Consider the following 19,605-nt stretch of genomic DNA (forward strand, 5'->3'; position numbering starts at 1 on the left):
ATCGTAAGTTTCATAAGTCGTAAGTGTCATAATCACAAAACTATGGAAGCGTAGCATAATATACAGCCGTGCCATAACGAGCTGTTCTGCAAAGCCCGCAGAAATAAAAGTGTGTCGAGAAACGAAGCCGCACACAAACGATAAGATAAACAAAGCGACTACCGAACACGCTTCTTCTATTACGAAAAAGATGCGCAAATTCCTCGGTGTGATCCCTGTCTCAGATCTTGTTTGAATCATCCAAGAACACAAGGGTGATGTGGTACCCCATTCGATGGCTTCACTTTGGATGTGGATTTTTTAAAATTCTGCGTTAGCACCGCGACGCAACTGTGGCTATGAGCGGCGTACAGGTGTGGACAGATGGAGAGAGGACAGCAGGAAAGAGTGGGGGGCGGGGCGGGTTTATAGTATGCGTCCTGGGCCGACTTCAGGGGGAACTGTGCCGACATTCGTCTGGGAAGTCTTCGGAAAACCCGGGGAAAACCTGAGACAGCACAGCCTGTGGTAGGATTCGAACCCACCACCTTCTATTCTTCAGCACGACCTATTGGATGTAGATTAGTCAACGACCTTTTGATATACGCTCGTGAAGCACACTGGGGTTGCGGATGCAGACACTGTCAATGTTATCTGCTTTTTTTCCCCATCTCCACATCCTACAGGTGAAATAAATTGAATTGAAAAAAAAATGAAAATGTTATCCGCGCTCTCCTCCACATATGTGTGGCTTCATTTCTTAATTACGCGCTAATTCCACGAAGGAACTGTGGTTTCGAGTATACGTACAGAGATTAGCAGCAATGGGAGGGGGATGCCACGATATCCCACCCTTAAAACTGCAACGTTTAAAATCCCAGATTTCTAAATTACAGCTTTGATATGAAGAATGGCGCAATGATAGAGTTGAATAATACATATTACTGACAAACCTCGCAGTATTGCGTGATTCTGACGTCGGTAGAAGTCGTTGTCGTGAATAATATCCTTCTTTTTTTTTTCTTTTTTTTTGCGACCGTTAGGCTCAGCATGGCGGCCACATCAGATCAGCAGAAATTGTCAGAATTTGGTTAGGTTAGGTAAGTTTCGTTTTCTTTCTCGTTCTTTCTTTCTTCTTTTTTTTTTTTTTTTTGGCAGTCCACCACGAGGTTGGGGGGCATATGGGATTTTAAACGGCGAATTCTTAACGGCGGCATTTCGGGATACCGCCAACGGGAAGTACGTCCTGGGCCGACTTCAGGGAGAACTGTGCCGATATCTGTCTGGCAAAAAAAGAAAGAAAAAGAGAGACAGGAAAAGCTGGTGGTGGGATTCGATTTCAACACCCCTGTATCATCACCATGGCCTTTGAGGGATCACCACCGAGCGCATCCAACTCCGCTCGTAGCTTCAATTACCTAGCTTTTTCTCGTATTCCAGCAGATGAACGAAGCGCTGCGTTCTAGATTTCTTCCACGCGATTCTACGCGAATGCCCTGAGCTCCAGCACCGATAGTATTTACAAAAGACGACAGGTGGAGAATGGGATGTAAACAACTTCGTTGCGAGTGGAAGAATGTGCTCATGGTGACTATGGGAACGGATTCTACGTGCAATCCAAAAAGAAAGCAAAAAAGATAATCCATGACCAGCTGCACACGTGACCTTAGCGAATAGGGCGTTAGAAAAGACGGACAATATACCTACTCTCCTGGACCAGGGTCACAGCCTCGGGGCTGTGGTGGGGGCGGAGGCAATTCCTCATTGAGAGCCGAAGACCCCCCGCTCATTTTCCTTGGAATCCTCCACAAATAAGGGAGAGAAGAGCATGGTCAAACGTCCTACCCATTCTTGAAGAAAGGCCATGCACTCCCGCCACTCCCTGCTTCTTTCGGGTTTCAAGTTGTTCAAAAAGCGCCTGGACATTCCGTTCGTTTCTGCGTGAGTGATATTTGGATGGAACGGTGCAAAAGTGTGCGAAAAATTTTTTTTTCTTCTTTTCTTTCACATTAGATGGAGAATGCCACTGCTGAAAACGCAGCGTCGTACAGAATAAAATGGCCGGGTTTTCTGTCTTTTGGTATCCTCCACGACGTAATTTGATTCGAAACTATATAACATCTGGAAGGTACGCGCGAAAGTAATACCCCTGTCACACGGGCATTTTCGATCCTGCTCGACCGAACCTGCTTGAACCCAATGCAGATCGGATGGTGCTACACGGCTGCTTCCAAGCAGGATCGAACTTTGATCCTGCTTCACTCAAGACAGTTCTCATAACAGGATTGAGAATTTCAAGACGGCTCGACGGCCGCCATTTGCATCCCCGACCCCGGTGAACTGTCATAACTTAAGACGGACATGCGCGCGAAGCTACAAATGATGCTTACATCGGTATACGATAAAACCACTAATATCGCTGTTATATAGGAAACGCGAAATTAATGAGTTCCGTTTATTCATTTGCCTATGTTCTCGACACCGTCAACCATTCAATGCGCATTGAAAGTGGCCGTGTAGCAGCGTCAAAACTCGAGCGTGCTCGGGAAGTTCGATGCAGATAGGATTCGAGAAGGATCGAAATGCCCGTGTGACAGGGGTATTACTTAACTGGAACGAAACTTCTGAATTTCACACCATATAGCAAAAGCGTCGGCAAACTGTCTTTTAATTCCAACTCCAAAATACATGAGCACCATCACCAAAGGGAGATCAAAATCGAGTCGTATAGCCCCATTAAATCCCCCAAACAACGATACCTGCGCTTCAAACTCCCAACAAAATCGTGTACGTGCTCGTAGACGCACTCTTATGGTAGCAGACGACAGCTTTGGAAACGACGCAGAAACTCTTCTGTTTACTACACATCCGCCGTCTGCTGGGTTTCGGAGAGGCACGTTTCCAACATAACAGCCAAATCTGGCGGGTCATACCGCTGAGGGCGAGGATAGGTTAGCGATAGAGAAATGAAAACAGTAAAAAGAAAAAGGCTGGTTTCATTCAGTGTGTTCTGCAAAAAGTCGCGAACCACGACGCGCCCTGCATCCTTCAAAGAAGCCCCAGACAGCACCTCACACAAGAACCATTTTGGGAACAAGTTCCCTCGCCTCAAGCGGGGGCTTTTTCTTGCCCTCCCTCTCCCTAAAAACCTGCACGTCCCTCCCAAGAAAAAATATAAAAAGGTCAAGGGGGGAACCTGTGAGCTGGTCTTTGTTGCTGGCAGAGAAATAAAAATTAAAAAAAGGACGGCTTGCACGGTCACATAAGGCATGGCGTACACGATGCTTTCGTTTGTGCATTTTTTTTATTATTATTTCTCTGGTGTTTCCTCAATAACGTAGCGTACAGCAGGTGGCCCCGTCAACATTTGCGCGTAGTTGAGCTTATCTCTGGGAGAACTTGGAAAAATGTAGACACAGGAAGGCGGCTCGTTTAATTTATACTTCTTTTTTTTTTTTTTTTTTTTTGTCCCGCTAGAGTTTGACGGTTGTGTGCCCTTCAGGAGCTTTAAATCTGTCACAAACTTTTTTTATTTTTCTTTGTTCGAGTTAGCGAACATACTTCGACGCTCGCACAGTTTCATTCGTCGTACTTTCAAAAAAAGGAATTTATCGACTCCTCTGCCTGAAAAAAGGAAATGTTCGAAGATGGACCGGTGTTTCATGTTGTTTATGTTTCGTTTTTTTTTTCTTTTTTTTTCTTAAGAATAAAGCACCACATTAGCAAAGCACCTGCACAGCACACTATAACTTCGGGCAAACGTGAATCTTGAACCCGTAACTGCATATGAGCATTTTCTTCGTTTTTGTTTACAGAGCGTCTAATGTGTGTGTGTTGCCGGAGGGTTGAGGGGGGGGGTGATCTACTCGCATCGCGACTTCTCCGCCATTGGGTATAAAAACAAGGCAAATAAGTCTTCCCATTTTTGTCACATTTGTCGAAACTGATAAGATAAAGAGACATTATCGGCTGCGCATCGTTTGATTCCGCAAACCCTTTCCATTTCCGGCCGGCATTCTGGACGGGAATCATGGGAGAAAATTGCCGACCACAAGAAAGGCGTCTGCTCCGGAGATCACTCCACTTCCCCAGAAATATTTCTGGAAAATGAGTTTCAGAGCGACGAGACAAAGGCCCCGTCGAGTAACCTTGAAGGGCCGAGAACCTCAACGAGGCTTCCGGCGAGACAAAGAAGCCCGAAACGTCGTCGTCCATCAGCTCCGGCGGCGGGAAACGGGGGAGGCGAGCAACCAACCACGCCTTTCCGGCGGCGAAGCGAGCGCCGCCATTGGAGCCCGCTGCGAACTGCCTTTGAGAGATATCCGAGCCGCAGCGCGAGCGCTGTTTCCAGTGCGGCTTTAGCTGTGCTACGGTGGGCACGGCTTCGGTGGTGCGCGTAGCTACCGCATATTATTTTCAGAGTTTTAGCTTTATTTTTATAACTATATATACAGACATATATATTTCTCATTTTTGTACGTCATCTTTTACCCCCCTGTGATGCCTGCTAGTCTGTTCTCGGAGATGGAGCGCAGTAGCGGGGGGCTGGAGGACCAACGAGCTCTGCAGTTGGCACTCGAACTCTCCATGCTGGGATTGAACAACGAAAATGACTCTCTTCATCCAAACTTCGAATCGGACACGAGGAACAAAAAGAGCCAGAATACGACTGAGTGTGTACCTGTACCTAGTTCCGAGCATGTTGCCGAGATCGTTGGCAGGCAAGGTGAGCCTTTGTTTGAACCCATCTCTTTGTTGAAACCGCGGGAATGAACATGCTGCTTCAGGCCGTCTGGGAACATATAGCTAACGCTCCGTTTCTGGCACAAAACTCGAGCGCCCTTTCTATATTTGGCCTGCCGCCCGTTTTTCCACGCCGGCTCGCCGGCATGGGCTGCCTTTGACGTTCGCCAGATTCAGACCCAATCGATGTCTCCGCATTGTAGTCAGCGTCATTCCTCAAGTCGTACTTATCTCTGCGGTGTTTCTATCAGTCCAGTGAACTGCGATATTGGCTGCAAAGGAGTGTTTTTCCGTCCGCGTTCGTTGAGCTCACCTTCCGGCGGGAGTTCGTTGAAGCCTGATTAGCCGCGCGCGATGACGTTTTATCTCGTTAAGATCTCTTATCCTTGTCGTACTCGTGTTTGTTTTCATCCTGTCATGCTTGTTTTGAGGATACTTCGTTTGGGATCGTAGTTTTCGTGGCCGAGCATTATCGTCTCTAGCTGTTCTTTGTTTGGATACCGCGCACGCTGTCTGCGACAAAGGAAAACGCGCGTGTCAACTCCATTGGAGCATAAACGTGTTGCAACTGATGTCGTCTGCTTTCGTGGACGTTAGCAGATGTGTGTTTTCGTGCATTTGGAGTTGCGATTCGACGATTTGAGTGGAGATAGTTGGTTCGATCCTTTGTCTGCGACCGGCGCTGTAAGGCTTAGCAGCTACTGCGACGTTGAAACGGAATTTCGGGAAGGATGCTCACCTCGCTTGTCTGCAAGAAACGGTTTTCGCTAGTGAGCTGTCGCGAAATTTCTGCTTTCGAATTGCTTTCTTTTTTTACACTTGGTGCGTTGAGCGTAGTTTGCGCTATTTTTGCGCGAGCCACATTTAGGATCTGCAGGGCGCCCCTTTCCACCAATGTGTCCGTAGTTCGCAGATGTTGACTGGACGGGGGAGCATGTGGTGTATGAAAATAAGACAAAATGGATTGCACGGAAATGTGTGCGTGTATTCCCATAAGACTTACACATAAAGATCATGTATCTGCTGACATACTCTCACGATTTGCACTAAGATCTACTGGAGGACATGACGTTCTCATCTCGGTATTCTTTGTATTGTAACTCCGTGATATGTTAGAAAAGTGCCAAGAAGCAAGGTTATTACAATTTTCCCCCCTGTATGCCATGTCCAACTATAGTTTACAGTTAATCCATATGCATTGAATGCAGAAAGGACAAAACGTAACAGCGTTGCAATACAATACAATAAAAAAAAAATTTCTGCGCAATTTCGAACTAGTAGAATATGTGGTATTAATTTGCAGTCTGAGGACCCTAACTTACACTATCATTGAGCATGTTTTGTGGGTCCCTAGGATCAGTGTCCTTAAATAGCTGCCTGAGGGCTTATCTTCCACATACACTTTTTAGGGTGCAAGATCAAAGCACTGCGGGCAAAAACCAACACCTACATAAAGACACCAGTCCGAGGAGAGGAACCTGTGTTTGTGGTCACAGGCCGCAAGGAGGACGTCAGTGCTGCCAAACGGGAAATCCTCTCTGCTGCGGAGCATTTTTCGCAGATTCGGGCACAACGCAAGAACAACCTCAATGGGGGAGGACTCGCTCCAGGCCCAAACTCCAACATTCCAGGTTGGTTGTGTATACGGATTATCCTACAATACTCTACAAAATTGTGGACTGAAGTCAGCACCGCCCATGTTGCCCATCCAATCATTTGGACATAAAGTTGCTAGACCAAGAACCATCTTCTACGTAAAACAGATTAAAAATCGGGCAGGCTCTTCTCGCGTAAGTGTTATCTGATGAAGGTGGTGGACACTTATCTGGGGGATTGAGGCTTGCTTGTAAAAGACACGCCCTGTATATAAAAGGGCTGAGTGAGATATCAAACTGCATGAATTCTGTAGGGGACAACAATTGAACCTCTGTATGCAATAAGGGGATAAGTCGAAAAATCCCAAAATGAGAAAAGGGGCCTGATCTGATTGTCCGTCCCATTGACACACATGCATTTCCCGTTTTTTTACCACGCTGTAGCGGGCCGACAAATCGCAATACGGTCCTAGGTTTTCATTGGCAGGTGCATACTGGTATGTACGTGTCATTGCAACAAAAACAGTAAAAAGAGGATAAGTCGACTTATCCCCTTATTGTGTACAGAGGTTCAATTATGCTCCTACAAAACAGTCCACATATTTAGCACCAGTGCTGGCATCCAGACCATCGTGAAACGCTGGGGCAAGTGTATTAGTGCAGCTGGAGATTACGTCGAAAAATAAAATTAATTTCTCGCCTGCAAGTTCATTTTGCTTTTGCGAAAAATGAAAAGTCCCGGTTTGACTTGAACACCCCTTGTAGAACGTTCACAGTGGTGAAGGCTACCCACAGCTTGAGCTCGAACAGAAATTACTTCTACAAAATCGGAGAATGGAAACAACCGTTTTTAGCGACCTTTTTTTTATGCGGAATAAGGCGTCGAATAATTAGCGCCGGTAAGAGACGTTTCGGTTTATTTAAAACGTAATTTGATCTACAAAGAGATAGAATTTATTGGACGGGTTTGCTTTACTGTTGATTGACTTAAGCGCCTGCATCCCAGTGTGTGTCGTGTAGCGTGACCTGATCTTTTTTTTTTCTTTTTCTTTTTTTCCTCCTGCAGGCCAGACCACAATCCAAGTTCGCGTCCCATACCGCGTAGTAGGACTCGTCGTTGGACCTAAGGGCGCCACCATAAAACGTATCCAGCAGCAGACCAACACCTACATCGTAACCCCAAGCCGCGACAAGGAGCCAGTGTTTGAAGTTACGGGACTTCCTGACAGTGTCGAGGCGGCCCGCCGAGAGATCGAAGCCCACATCGCGCTGCGGACGGGCGGTTCCCTCGACGACGACTTCCCCCCGGCACCGCCCGCGGAGTTCCCCCCCTTCTCTGCGCCTCCCCTCCCGAGGTCCCAGCAGGAGTTTGCATTCCCCGGAGGGAAATTCTACGGCGGATTCGGCACCTATGAGTCCGACGAGGGCATCGGGGACTCTCCCACGTTCGACCCGGCGTCTGTCGCGTGGCCGGACTTTACCAGCTTCGGCGTGAAGGCCAGGAGGGACGACAGCGCGGCCAGTTCTCCGACGGAGTCCCTAGGGTCCGGCGGGAGTAAGAGGCTCAAGCGGGACTGCGTCGTCTGCTTCGAAAGCGAAGTGGTTGCCGCGCTAGTGCCCTGCGGCCATAATATGTTCTGCATGGAGTGCGCCAACAGGGTCTGCGGGAAAGGCGATCCCCAGTGTCCGGTCTGTCACCAGCCGTGCGCTCACGCGATTCGGATCTACTCGTAAGAAGGGAGGGTGGTTTCTTGTTCGTCGAGTGGTTTTCGAGGTTTCCTCCGCGAAGCATTTACTTGCTGGTAGCGACGGACTGTAGGGTTGACCGTGCCTGTGTACGTCGGCAGAATTTTTTTACGGGGGGCATTGTACCTGTGTTGAGGCTTAGTGATAATGTTTGAGTGAGAGTTGCAAAGAAGTCAGTTATCAGGTTTGATGGCTGCTTATCCTAGAATCCTGCCCAGGAAGGTGGCTATTCATTGTACGCACTCGAGTATCGGTGCTGTAACGTTTTCCAGTGTGGGGGATAACGCGACGGTCGCGAAATGGAAAAGTACTAAAAAAAATGCTTAACAGTGATGTAGCTTCCAGTTTTTCAAAGTAAACTCTTACATTATTGTCTGTATCGGGCAGCGCTGTTAGGTGAGTGTGCGCTGGCATGCGCAAAGTCTGGATCTCAAATGACACTTCCTGTGGTTTTTTTCGATGAGGGCTCGCTATGAGGAAACCGAAGAAACCGCCTCGAGGAACAAACACACGAAACGTCTGGCTCACATTTTTTTTTCTCGCAACGAGAGAGACTACAAGCTCCATCTTTCATCTCTGCCCTTTGGCATAACAAAACCCATCTCAGTCTTGCCCACCTTTCGAAACTCACACACGTAAATGAAAACATTTCGAAGTATTACAGATGTCTATTCTTACACGGATTTCTAACTAAAAAGGAAAAAAAAAGACCTGTCCCGGGGAAGGACAGGGACCGTCTCAGGACGACGGCAACCTCATGCCAAACGCAAGACAACACCATGCATGGTAGTAGTTTCTTAAATTATGTGTGTGTGTGCGTGTGTGTGCTTTTCTGTTGCCATTTGAATGTTCAAAGAGTGGAGTGTGCAGTCCTCAAAAATGCTGCCCATTTGTTTTTGTTTGTCCCCCCATTTTGTGACCGCGGGATTGTCCATGTTGGGAAAAGAAGTTTATATGTATTAGCGCGCATATATATATTGTATACATCCACGTTAGTCAGCTGTTTCACTGTGAACATACTCATTTTATGATGTGATCTGCCCATTTATTATTATTATGAGCCGCGTCGATGCATTTTCTGGTGGCGAGATAGCATAGGTAACAGGATGCTTGCACAGTTTTATTTTTGTAGCCTCCCCATCTTTTAGTATTCCTATTTTTTGAACCTGTTTTTTGTCTCCTAGTATTTTATAATATATTTGCCGCGGTCTCATCTCGTGGAGCCTCCTGTATGTTCATTATCGTTTCCGCCTGTTCTCCATGTGTTTCATATCTTGCTCCGCACGTGTCTTAGAACAGTTTCTCTATAACCTAGGGTTCCGTATTCGGAGGCTGTGTTGTGCGAGATACCTTACAGAACGTTGAGCGAACCAACCAGTTGAGCATTTGAGACCTAATTTACGCTACAACACTAACTATGTGGGCGATTACTGTGAGACACGCACAAAAAAAGAAGACTCTTTGTTTGAAAGGCATTCTGGTAAAGCCTAAATAATATTTAACGGTCGAATTTCAACAACAAAAATTTCGTAAGTAGCATACGGAACCCTAGGTAGTTCCCATTTCGGGCGTTTGCAGTTCCAAGCGTGAGCCACGTATCTTTGATTGCACCCGTTTTTCATTGTAGTCTTCCAGTCTGCTCACATAGTCTGTTATGCTCTGAGTTCATGCAGCACCGGGCAATGATAGGGAAAGGTGGTGATTGCAACCTATGCACTAAAAATAACAGAGCGAGAGAGAGAGAGAGATCTTAATTTTGTAGGAATGTTCCACGCCATCTGGGAAGGGGGCGCGTGTCTGCTTTCTCACAGCCAGGCAATAAAAAGTAGGGATGGTAAAAATACAGAGGCTTCAGGGATACGGATAGCGTGTGGGCCATGTCATATGCAATTTTCTTCGGCGAAAGGAGAGGATTTGGATCGGGAAGACGCAGAAGAGTGGCTTGCGAAGTGCTTTTCTTTGTTTCTTGTAATAACGCTCCGATTTGTTTGAGTGTGAAGAAAAGGGGCAGTTGAAAATGCGTCCGAACACGTTGTACATTGCAGGGTCTGTACAGCTTTGTGAGGTCCTCAGCTTCATCCTTAGTGCTTCGTACTTTTTAATTTTGTTAGCGTAGTTATTACGAGGGAGACGTTTATGTGTAACTCATTTGCATAGACTGTATTTCATAGTGTGTACTGCCATTATCCCGCATTATTTTTTTTTTATCTCGGCCTCGTTCTCAAAATATTTGGGCGCCTCGGGGATATCCTGAATGAACCCTGACGTTTAACTTTCTTAAGGATGTTACCCGCGTATTTGTTGATGTTTTTTGTGGGGGGAAGTGTAGTGCCGCTGTCCTTGGTGCTATGTAAATTTTTTGCCAGCTTGAGGAAGCCTGCATTGTGGGAGCTATTGCATTTCACCTGCTTCTTTTCATGACATCTCTGGAACCCCCAAACGAAATCAAATATATCATCTAGCCAGCCTTGGAGGCACGCTCACTGGTTGACCATATGTCCAACACATATATAAATATGTCACATGCCCATATGTAATATATCAGCAAATGCAGGAGAGTTTTAAAAAAAAAGCTGCTAATGTTGCCTTAAACAGAACGGAAACAGATTCACATGGCCGAAGGTAGTCTGGATAGCCTTTTTTCTTCCGCGGTATTTTTTTCCCCCCTTCTCTGCGTCTAGGGTCAGGTGTGTCATCCAAACAAGCATCGCTCAACTGAAAAACAAAAAAAGTGTTGCAAATAGACTTCCTTTGATAGAGGAAGCATTTCTCATTGTTCTTTTCTTTTTTTCCCCTCCTTCATCACATATTTTGGTTGTTTGTTTGTGGACGTGTTTCTCCCAAAGTATAAGTGGCAAAATATATGTATAAATTTTAACGAGAGTTCCATGCTGAAATTATTCCTCATATATTTTATTATTCAAATTTTAAATATCCCAAGATGGAGATGTATTTTTGGTGTTACAGAGTCTGTGTGTGTATTTGCGTACTTAAAAAGAGACAGATGAATGTTGATTTTTCCACGTTTGCTATTGATATTTTATTTTATCACGAATGATGGTTCATTCAGAATAAAAGTTGATAGACGGTTTGTAATTACAGACTGTGGTGTTCATTTCCATGCGACAGAGTATAGATATATTTTAAGCTACAGGAATACAAAGCATCGGTGGACCCTCTCGGATCTCTCTTTGAAGCGTACGACCGCCTGGCCAAATTCGTTCGTTCGTCTGCTATGACCCGAGGGCGTTCACTGGTGTTTCTTACTATACCCCTCTAGCAATACTACATATATTGTCAATATTTCTGGATTGACTATGTAAAATGTAGATGTATTTTGATCTGAACTACAGACTTGTAACTGATTGTCTTCAGACTAGGCTTGTCCTCAGCAGGAGAATACTTAAATACGATATATTGTCAGATGTACCACACAGATTATATATATTATATATATAACCTTTGGAGATTTAATTGGTTTGTATTTTATTACGCTGTATGTGAAATGTGTGTTAGAATTTTGAACCAATTGTATGGTCAGGATCATGTTTATGCACAGACTAAACATTGCCAAGTGATTTTATAGAACACAGGATATCCCTCATTTTATTTGTTCCAAGATAATATTACTTGTTAATAAATATGTATGAACTCACCCTGTGTGTTGGACTTTCAAGATCGCAACTCTACATAGATGTACCGATGATGTCGACGCACTGTCGTCTGCGACTTGTTTACCTGCGTTTCTGCTGTTTCCTATTGAAAACATGCGCACATTAACCGATTCCACTTCGCAGTTTCGATTACGGACATATTGCAGACCGTCTTTGCTTTCATTACTTTTTCTTATTGTAACAGTACAATATTGTACCTGTTTAGCATTTTCGGCTTCGTTCTTATGTCTGCCGCGTTGGCAGTGCGGTCGCTTCACGTACAGTGGCAATACCGGAACTGATTGGCCTTTTCGAAAAATTCGGCGCAACTAACATGGCGGGGTTTCGCAAATCAACTGCTACTTGCACTGGTGTTTGCAATATGATAAGAGGTTGCTTCAAATGCCGCTCTCCTGCGTTGGCAATTGCTCTTTTGATGGAACCTCTTGAAACACGGGTTGTTCAGCTCCATCCGATGCATTACAAGTCTATATATGTGCTTTACGATCGACCGCCCGTCAACTACAGGCGCTGAAAGTATAAAAAAAAGTACACGGAGAAAAGCACAAGCCTCACTCTACACAGGGGCGGATCTGCCTTCATAGGACCAAATTGAATTTCAGTCCTTTCCGCCGTGCGTGGCTATTTTCCTAGAAGGGTTACGCGCATCAAGTATATTTTCGAGGAAAACTGCTGTTTCGGAGTTTAGTCCGCGCGCATCAAGGTAGATGGTACATCACAAATGCGCACCATAACTCACGAAAGACGCAGCGCAATGCTTTCCCTCATAGTTTCTCATTGGCGTTTATATGTACATTGTAAAGCACATAGAGCCCAGTAACGCTCTCACAATTTGCTTCATGCTAATGAACAGGAATGACGAGGTTTAAAAGCAAGTGTTGGGTACATGTAAGATAACTATCATAAGACAAGCTAGTACGTAGGCCCACACACGGATTTTTTTTTTTTTTTTAAGATACGTAGCACAATGCAAAATGCTGTAAACTTTCACACGCCGTACTTATGATTCGTAACCATCCAACCTGTCATTTTTGCCGTGTATTTTGCATGGTCGTATGAACTGATCCGTTCACAGCAGAGCCCCCTGAACCAAACTTCTGTTTGGGCTAGGATGGCCCCCTTCTCCCTTCAAAGATTGTACAACAGCCAAGAGACAGACAGAGAGAGATACTTACATGTGTGCTGCACATCTTTAGCTACGCACATACAATTCGTAATTTATTCTCCCGCATAAATATTCAGTACGTCGAAGCTCCGCAGAAACATTCTAATTTAATTTTAAAAAGTAACACAATGAGAAATATAACTTAGAAATGTAACTACAGGTGCCTTTTCTTCAATTGACACTGTTCACGCAAGAAATGAACCGGAAAACTTAGATTCTAAATTCGTTATATCCACTTGGGCACACGACTTCAGTTCGTGCCACGTTTTGAAAATGTTCCTAGTGTTCCCTGCCCCTCTCAACATCGAGAGTACTGTACACACTTGGTGTACCCACTTGTACCCGTCGGACTATACGTTTCTCGAAACGCACACAGACAGGAATGGGTAAAACCGTCCTGCTCAGTGTTTCTTCTTTATTTTTTCTCTCCTCAAATTCATTTTTTTTTCCCCCGTACGCACTTTCAGAAAGGTGGGACATCTCGGAAAGAGCCTATTTCGTTGTTTTTTTTTCTTTTTACTGTTCCATCCAACTTATCCGTCTTCCGTTATTCGAGGGCCCTTTCCAATGGGAGGAGTTTTATTTATGTGAGAGTCGTCTAGAGTGTGACACCTGATGGGATCATGCGGAGTCAGTTTCTGAGTAGACCATTTCCTATCCTGGTCAGAGTGACATAATTAACGACCGTGGCTGTTTTAAAAAAGAAGCGCGCGGTCGCCCTTGATGGCGGGGGATATCCTTCCGTCCCCTTTCTCATGGGAGGGGGGGGGGGGGGGAGAGCTTTTCCTCTGGAGGGAGGCATTCGTTCACACGGATGGCTGCATGGGGGTCATAAACATACTCCGATACATAAACATAAATTAGATTATAGAAAATATTTACTTTTTTTATCCGTGATACTCGAGGAATGAGGTTAAAAGAAAACCTAGCGTACGGAGTGTTCTTTATATTTCTTTTTTTTTTTTCGCTTTCCGTGTTAGCACCGTCAATCAACTGTGGTATACAGACATAGAGAGAGAGGGGGTGGTGGTGAGTATGAGTACGCGTCGTGGGATGACTTCTTGGGGGGCTGGGGGGAGGGGGGGGTCCGCCAGAAAAGCCAGGGAAAAAAATGTCATGCGGCACCTGCCTTCTTTCTTTCTTTCTTTCACATGGAATTACAGAGGGGAGTGGGAGGAAGCAAATGAAAAAAAAAAAAAAAACAAAAACAAAAACAAAGTTACACATAAAATACGTCGTGCAGTAAGGAACGGAATCTTGTTGAGTCCCGGACCACTGCGATGGCCGCAGGTAGGTCATTCCAGTCATTTGCTGTCTTGGGAACGAATGAGTTCTGGAAATGATTAGTTCGACTAAAGGGAATGAGGACTTTCTCAGGATGATCCAAGTACCTAGATATGCGGTGAGGAGGAGAAAAAAGAGAATACCTGGGAAGAGTGTCATTATAGCAGATTTTATGAAACAGCAACAGACGAGAGAGTTTACGGCGTAGAGAAAGAGGTGGTAGAGAGGCGCGACATTTGAGCTCGCTGACGCTGGAATGACGTGAGTAATCAGAAAAAATGAAGCGAACAGCCCTGTTCTGTACAGATTCTAATTTCCGAATGAGGTGATCCTGGTAAGGATCACCCAAATAGACGCCGCGTATTCAATTTTAGAGCGAACTAGTGTGGTGTAGAGTTGAAGCTTCAGTTCGAACAGAATAGTCTCAGAGTGGCAGAATAACCGGAGGAAATCCTTGTGCTGAGACCACACAGCTATACCGCAATCAGTATGAGGAACGGTGTATAAGTGAGGGACTTTAATTACGAGAGGAGGGGGGAAGCGAAAGTGTCTATACGAGGGACGTGGCCGAGGCATTAGACACGGCCAGGCAGGCAAGCTTCCTCTGTCCAATGTTTTCGTATAGTATAGAAAGGAACAAACGGATGTGGCGTGCTTTCACGCTGCTCACTGCAAACCATCAAAGGAGCCGCACTTGTTTATGAGTTTCAACTATGGGACGTACGCGCAGGTCCGACAACCGGATGAGAGTTTGTCAAAACTATTTTATTGCGGAGAGGATAATTAATCGAAAGAAGGACCTCTTTAAGAGGCTGTTTCCATCGCATCATCCCAGCTACTTCGTGCGTCATATTGCCGCACCAACGGCGTGTGGCAGAGTGGATGCAACATCCGCTCGTATAGGTGTTGCTATCGCCGAGGTCATGCTGAAAATTGATTGGGAGGTGGTGTTGAGGTGGTGTTCGAGTCTTACCACATGTTGTTCTGTGTGAGATTATAACGCCGGTTTCCCAACAGATCTTCCAGTCTGATGTCGGCACAGAACTCTGTGAAGTCGGCCTAAGACGCATACTAACCCCCACTCCTTCCTGCTGTCCTCTCTCCATCTGTCCACGTCTGTACGCCGCTCATAGCCACAGTTGCTGCGCTGCGCTAACATGGCGGAATAAAAGAAAGAAAAGAACACACATAAAAAAGCGGGTTCGAAGGGGATGGCACGATATTCCACCGTTAAGAATCCACCGTTTAATCCCAGATGTTCAAAATCCCAGATTTATAAATTAAAGCTTTAATGTGAAGAATGGTGGAATGACAGTGTTGAATACATATTACTGACAAACCTCGCAGTATTGCGTGATTTTGACGTCAGTATAAGTCATTGTCACGAATAAAAACCAGGTTTTTGGCGACCGTTAGGCTTGGCATGGCGGTCACATCAGAAGAGCAAAAAATATTAGATTTTGGTTAGGTTAGGTTAGGTTAGATGTTTTTTTGACAGTTCACGACGCCTTTGGGGGGCTCCCCCACAGTTGGGCACGCGCGCAACGCTACGCTAGCCCCGTTTGGGATTTTGAGCATATGGGATTCTATAAACGGTGGATTCTTAACGGTGGCAATTCGGGATACCCCCGTTCGAAGTGACGTGAGTATTGGTAAGAACAGTATTGCGAACGTCACAGGCGTGTGTGATCGAGATAAAGACGATATTTTTGACAGTTCCTAAGACGTAGCTGATAGCTGTTGCGTGGAGTCAGAGGAAACACACGAACAATTATACAACTGTGCTTTCCGTCTCGGGGTTACTTTTTGTCATCACTCATGTTTCACCAGTTAGCCCGCACTTTGAGTCTCATGCACGTACAAGTCCGCCTCTTTGCTTTTTTATAGAACAATATGTTACTTACGGCTACCTATCGTATCGTGATTAACGAATAACCTAGAAACAAAACATAACTACGCAATAGAACGTAACACGAAGTGACCGGACATAAATAGAACAAAGTGATCGCGTGAAAGAAGAATTACACGTGTGCAGTTCTCTACTTATTTGGCCGTCCGCCTCGTAAAGAAAATAAAACAATAAAAACATCGTTCGAAGATCGGCTCTTCGAATTTCTGTTGAAAGGTGTAGAAAAATCAATTATTTCCTCCGTTTGACGGACACGACAAGCACATGGCCGGCCCTATAGACAAACTGCATGTTAGTGGAAGCCCCCTTTGGCCCTTGTCGAGTTTCTTGCGAACGAGGGCGTCGAAAAAAAAAAAAAAAAAGGGAATGCCCCCAGATAAACAAAAATAAAGAAAGAAAAAAGGAACTAAGAGGAACCCAGAAGACGTGAGGGGGGCAGGCAGGCAGGCAGAGAGAGCGGCCATCTCTGCCGGCCATCTTAGTGCCCAACTGTCTTGCTTTTTCTTCTTATTTTCTCGTTGCCGTTGCCCCTGCGTGTGTGTGTTGTGTTGTTTTAGAACAGGGAACGGCCGTGTGTGTTTTCGGTGGTTCACGCAGATGGTGCTCCCTAGGTCGAGGGGAGCTTTGCCTTGCTTCGTTTTTGAAGAGACGTTTTATTTCTGTTTGGAGCTCTAAACGAAGTGATTCTGGCAACATCTGGGAAACGGTTCTCAGGAGTGTCGGTTTGCAGACACACGTCTGTCGCTGATTATGCGGAATTTTCGGAATTCGGAAGCCTCGGCGGACGAGGGTCATGGTGTCGTGTGATTGTTCAGGCGTAGCAGCTCGAGTGGCACTGCCCCCCCCCCCCCCCACACACACACCGTACGTTGGCGAGTGCTGTCGATCTACGTATGCTAGGATATCTGTTCCATCGTGTTATTAAACCAACACTAATCTACTTCCGATAATTACGATTATAATACCGATATAGTGAAATGGGGCAAGAACCCAAGCAGCACAATGTACTGAAAGTCGAGTGCAATAGGGGTGGCCGGTATGTGTCCTATCAATGTTCTTTAGTTTCAGAACTCTGTTCAAGGCCTTCCACCTACCAGTCCACCCCTATTGCACTCGGGTTTCAGTACATCGTGCTGCTTGGGAAGGTGTCTCGGAATCCACTTGTGGACGTGTACGCTTCTATACTCGCTCTCAACAGATAACAACGTCGCAGGGCTATCGCACAACATCCATCGTATCATATCATATCAATCATATCACATGAATCATATGTACACACATTGTGTAAAAGATATGGTAAATATGGCAATATGACTTTTATGAACAAGTACCTTCTCTTCTAATTTAAACCACACTCTATAGTCGGGGAACAGGTGCGGGAAAATTGGGGGTGACAGAACCACCCCGATTGTTTTGTGTCAGGGCAATCGCGGCAAAAGAGTCGGGAAATTATAGTGCTACTTTTGCTCACATGAGCCAAACTACGCGGCGGCATGCTGCATCCTGGGCCGACTTCGCCTAGCGAAGTCGGCCTAGCGTATCCTATCTAGGACCTATCTGTCCTGGACCTATCTGTCGCCTGTCCTGGATCGATGTCCTATCTGTCGATCTATCTGTCCTGGACCTGTCTGACCTAGGACCTATCTGTCGCCTAGCGAAGTCGTCCTGTATTCGTCCGAAAAGCGAAAGGAAAACCAAGAGAAAACATTGGTGTTTTTACACGCCAAATAGGAGAGTAAGTACATACATTTCAATGCCTAACAAAACTTTTACAATGATGGTTTGCTACCAAATGGGTTTGCACTACGTAGGGTTTACACTATGTAGGCAAGCTGGTCACGAAAAACCGGGTCACAAAAAAACCGGAAGCCCCACATCGAAACGTCATATTTCCAATGGTGAGCGCAATCTGATTGGTCGGCTGCCAACGAAGGTGGGCAGTCAGCATTGCATGGCGTTCTTTGCACTCTATACCCGGATCGCTTTCGAAGAAGGCTGTTCAAACGATGAAAGTTCTCCGAGGAAAGGAGGGGAAAAAAAAAAGAAAAGAAAGGAAAAGAAAAGACCGGAGGGAAATGGCAAAAAGTGGCGCCGGACGTTGGCCGGTATCCTTTTTTTATTTTTTTTATACGTTTCAGGAGGCGTGGGTGGAATGGGTCACGAGGTATGCCTTCAGGGCAGGCAGGACATGCTTCAAGAGACAAGCTGCGAAATGCGTGCCTAGAATTGACAGGCTACGAAAGGAAGAAAAAGCTATGAGACTCTCTGAGGCTCGAGTCGGGGGTCCTCACTATTCCCGATAAAAGTTTAATCAAAGGCGTTAAGTCTCGCGGCACATGAAATCAGCATTGCTTGTCAAGCAGTTGTAAACTTCGATTAAGTGGTGGATAAGTCGGAGATCCACGAACAAAACTTATTTGGCGAGGATAGGACAGTACAACACGTTGTTCACACCATTTTTTTATTGTCCTAGCCATTTTTTTCATGTTGTTCACGTTTGGTCAACAACGAAATCGAACGGTACGAAACAATTCTTCTCTCTTTTCGTTTCTGTCCCACATCTTCAGCCGTCAGACGGTGACCAGTAATCTCCCCAGAAAGCGACCTCTGGCACTGGGAGGGGGGGGGGGGGATACATGTTTATTGGGAAAAACTGTATTGTGCGTACACTTCGCTGCGAGCAAATGCTATCATGCGTCAAAATGTAATAATATAAAGTATTCGTCGCTCTCAATTCACACTCTGGCACATTGCATCGTAAGTCAAAAGGAAAACGACGAGTCTGCGACGAAGACTTGAAAAGAGAAAAGGTGCGATTATCGCTTCGAAACGAAGACGTAATCGACGAGGGCTCGTCATTGGATCCTCGTTTTTTTTTTTTTTTTTTTTTTTTTTGTGCGTACATTAATAGACCCCTGAAAGTCTGGAACGTATATTGATTTCGCAATCGCAACTTGAAAGTCATTTTGAAGTAAAATGTGGGGGAGGATAGTTTTAAACTATCTTCATTAGCGAATGACCGAATACTATGTTCCAGTGCTGCCACCTGTCCTACCACCCATTTTCCCTCCTAAACATGTCATGTTCGATCGTGGCCGCAATCGCTTTTAGCGCTTCTCCCAAGTGGTTCCAAACTTAGCTCTGTGACGCCCACGCGAATGACGTCATAAACGCTAATGACATCATACAGCTAAATTTAAGGTAGCGCTATACACACGTGACCCTTCGAGACTTGCGAAAACAGACAAGGGAGCTATGCTACAAACTTGAGTGATTATAGTTCTACGTTTTCATTTCACCGCACAGTAAAAAATAAATAAAAATAAATAAAAAGCTTTATCTACGCAATTGCGCAACCCCAGAATTAGTCTTTCTGCGCTTAATAACGAAAGTCATATATAATGTATGTGCTGCCCATTGGTCCTCCCACATTATTATTCCCATATTAGGTTCTTATTGCTGTACTATTATTGTGCTTATTCAACTACTACCTATCTTTATTTCGAGTTA

The 19,605-nt window shown here is 45.3% G+C and overlaps 1 protein-coding gene and 1 long non-coding RNA gene across 4 annotated transcripts in view; one reads left to right on the top strand and one right to left on the bottom strand.

Moving 5' to 3' along the window:
• Positions 1-12,953, bottom strand: part of LOC135389083 (uncharacterized) — a 57,416-nt gene extending 44,463 nt beyond the window's left edge. Inside the window, exons 1-2 of one of the 3 annotated variants that reach the window (XR_010421569.1) lie at positions 12,913-12,953; positions 11,720-11,819 (exon numbers count right to left, since the gene is read on the bottom strand). This is a non-coding gene — a long non-coding RNA (uncharacterized LOC135389083). Of the gene's footprint in view, positions 1-11,719; positions 11,981-12,912 lie in introns of those variants that run through there. The other 2 variants (XR_010421568.1, XR_010421567.1) reach the window with 2 other exon arrangements.
• Positions 4,079-11,718, top strand: LOC135389081 (RNA-binding protein MEX3B-like). Its single transcript, XM_064619046.1, has 3 exons — positions 4,079-4,705; positions 6,132-6,353; positions 7,384-11,718. Exons 1-3 carry the CDS (start codon positions 4,480-4,482, stop codon positions 8,049-8,051), a joined length of 1,116 nt encoding a protein of 371 aa, XP_064475116.1. The 5' UTR covers positions 4,079-4,479; the 3' UTR covers positions 8,052-11,718.
• Positions 12,954-19,605: the final 6,652 nt, after the last annotated feature.

The sequence above is a fragment of the Ornithodoros turicata genome, chromosome 3 (assembly GCF_037126465.1).
Source record: "Ornithodoros turicata isolate Travis chromosome 3, ASM3712646v1, whole genome shotgun sequence".
NCBI classification, from domain to species: Eukaryota; Metazoa; Arthropoda; class Arachnida; order Ixodida; family Argasidae; genus Ornithodoros; species Ornithodoros turicata.

What these genes read in the sequence shown, in the direction of transcription:
- LOC135389081 (XM_064619046.1), top strand. Translation starts at nt 4,480, where the DNA reads ATGCCTGCTAGTCTGTTCTCGGAGATGGAGCGCAGTAGCGGGGGGCTG. An exon ending in CGAGATCGTTGGCAGGCAAG is followed by an intron (nt 4,706 to 6,131) that starts GTGAGCCTTTGT and finishes TACACTTTTTAG; the next exon opens with GGTGCAAGATCAAAGCACTG. An exon ending in CCCAAACTCCAACATTCCAG is followed by an intron (nt 6,354 to 7,383) that starts GTTGGTTGTGTA and finishes TTCCTCCTGCAG; the next exon opens with GCCAGACCACAATCCAAGTT.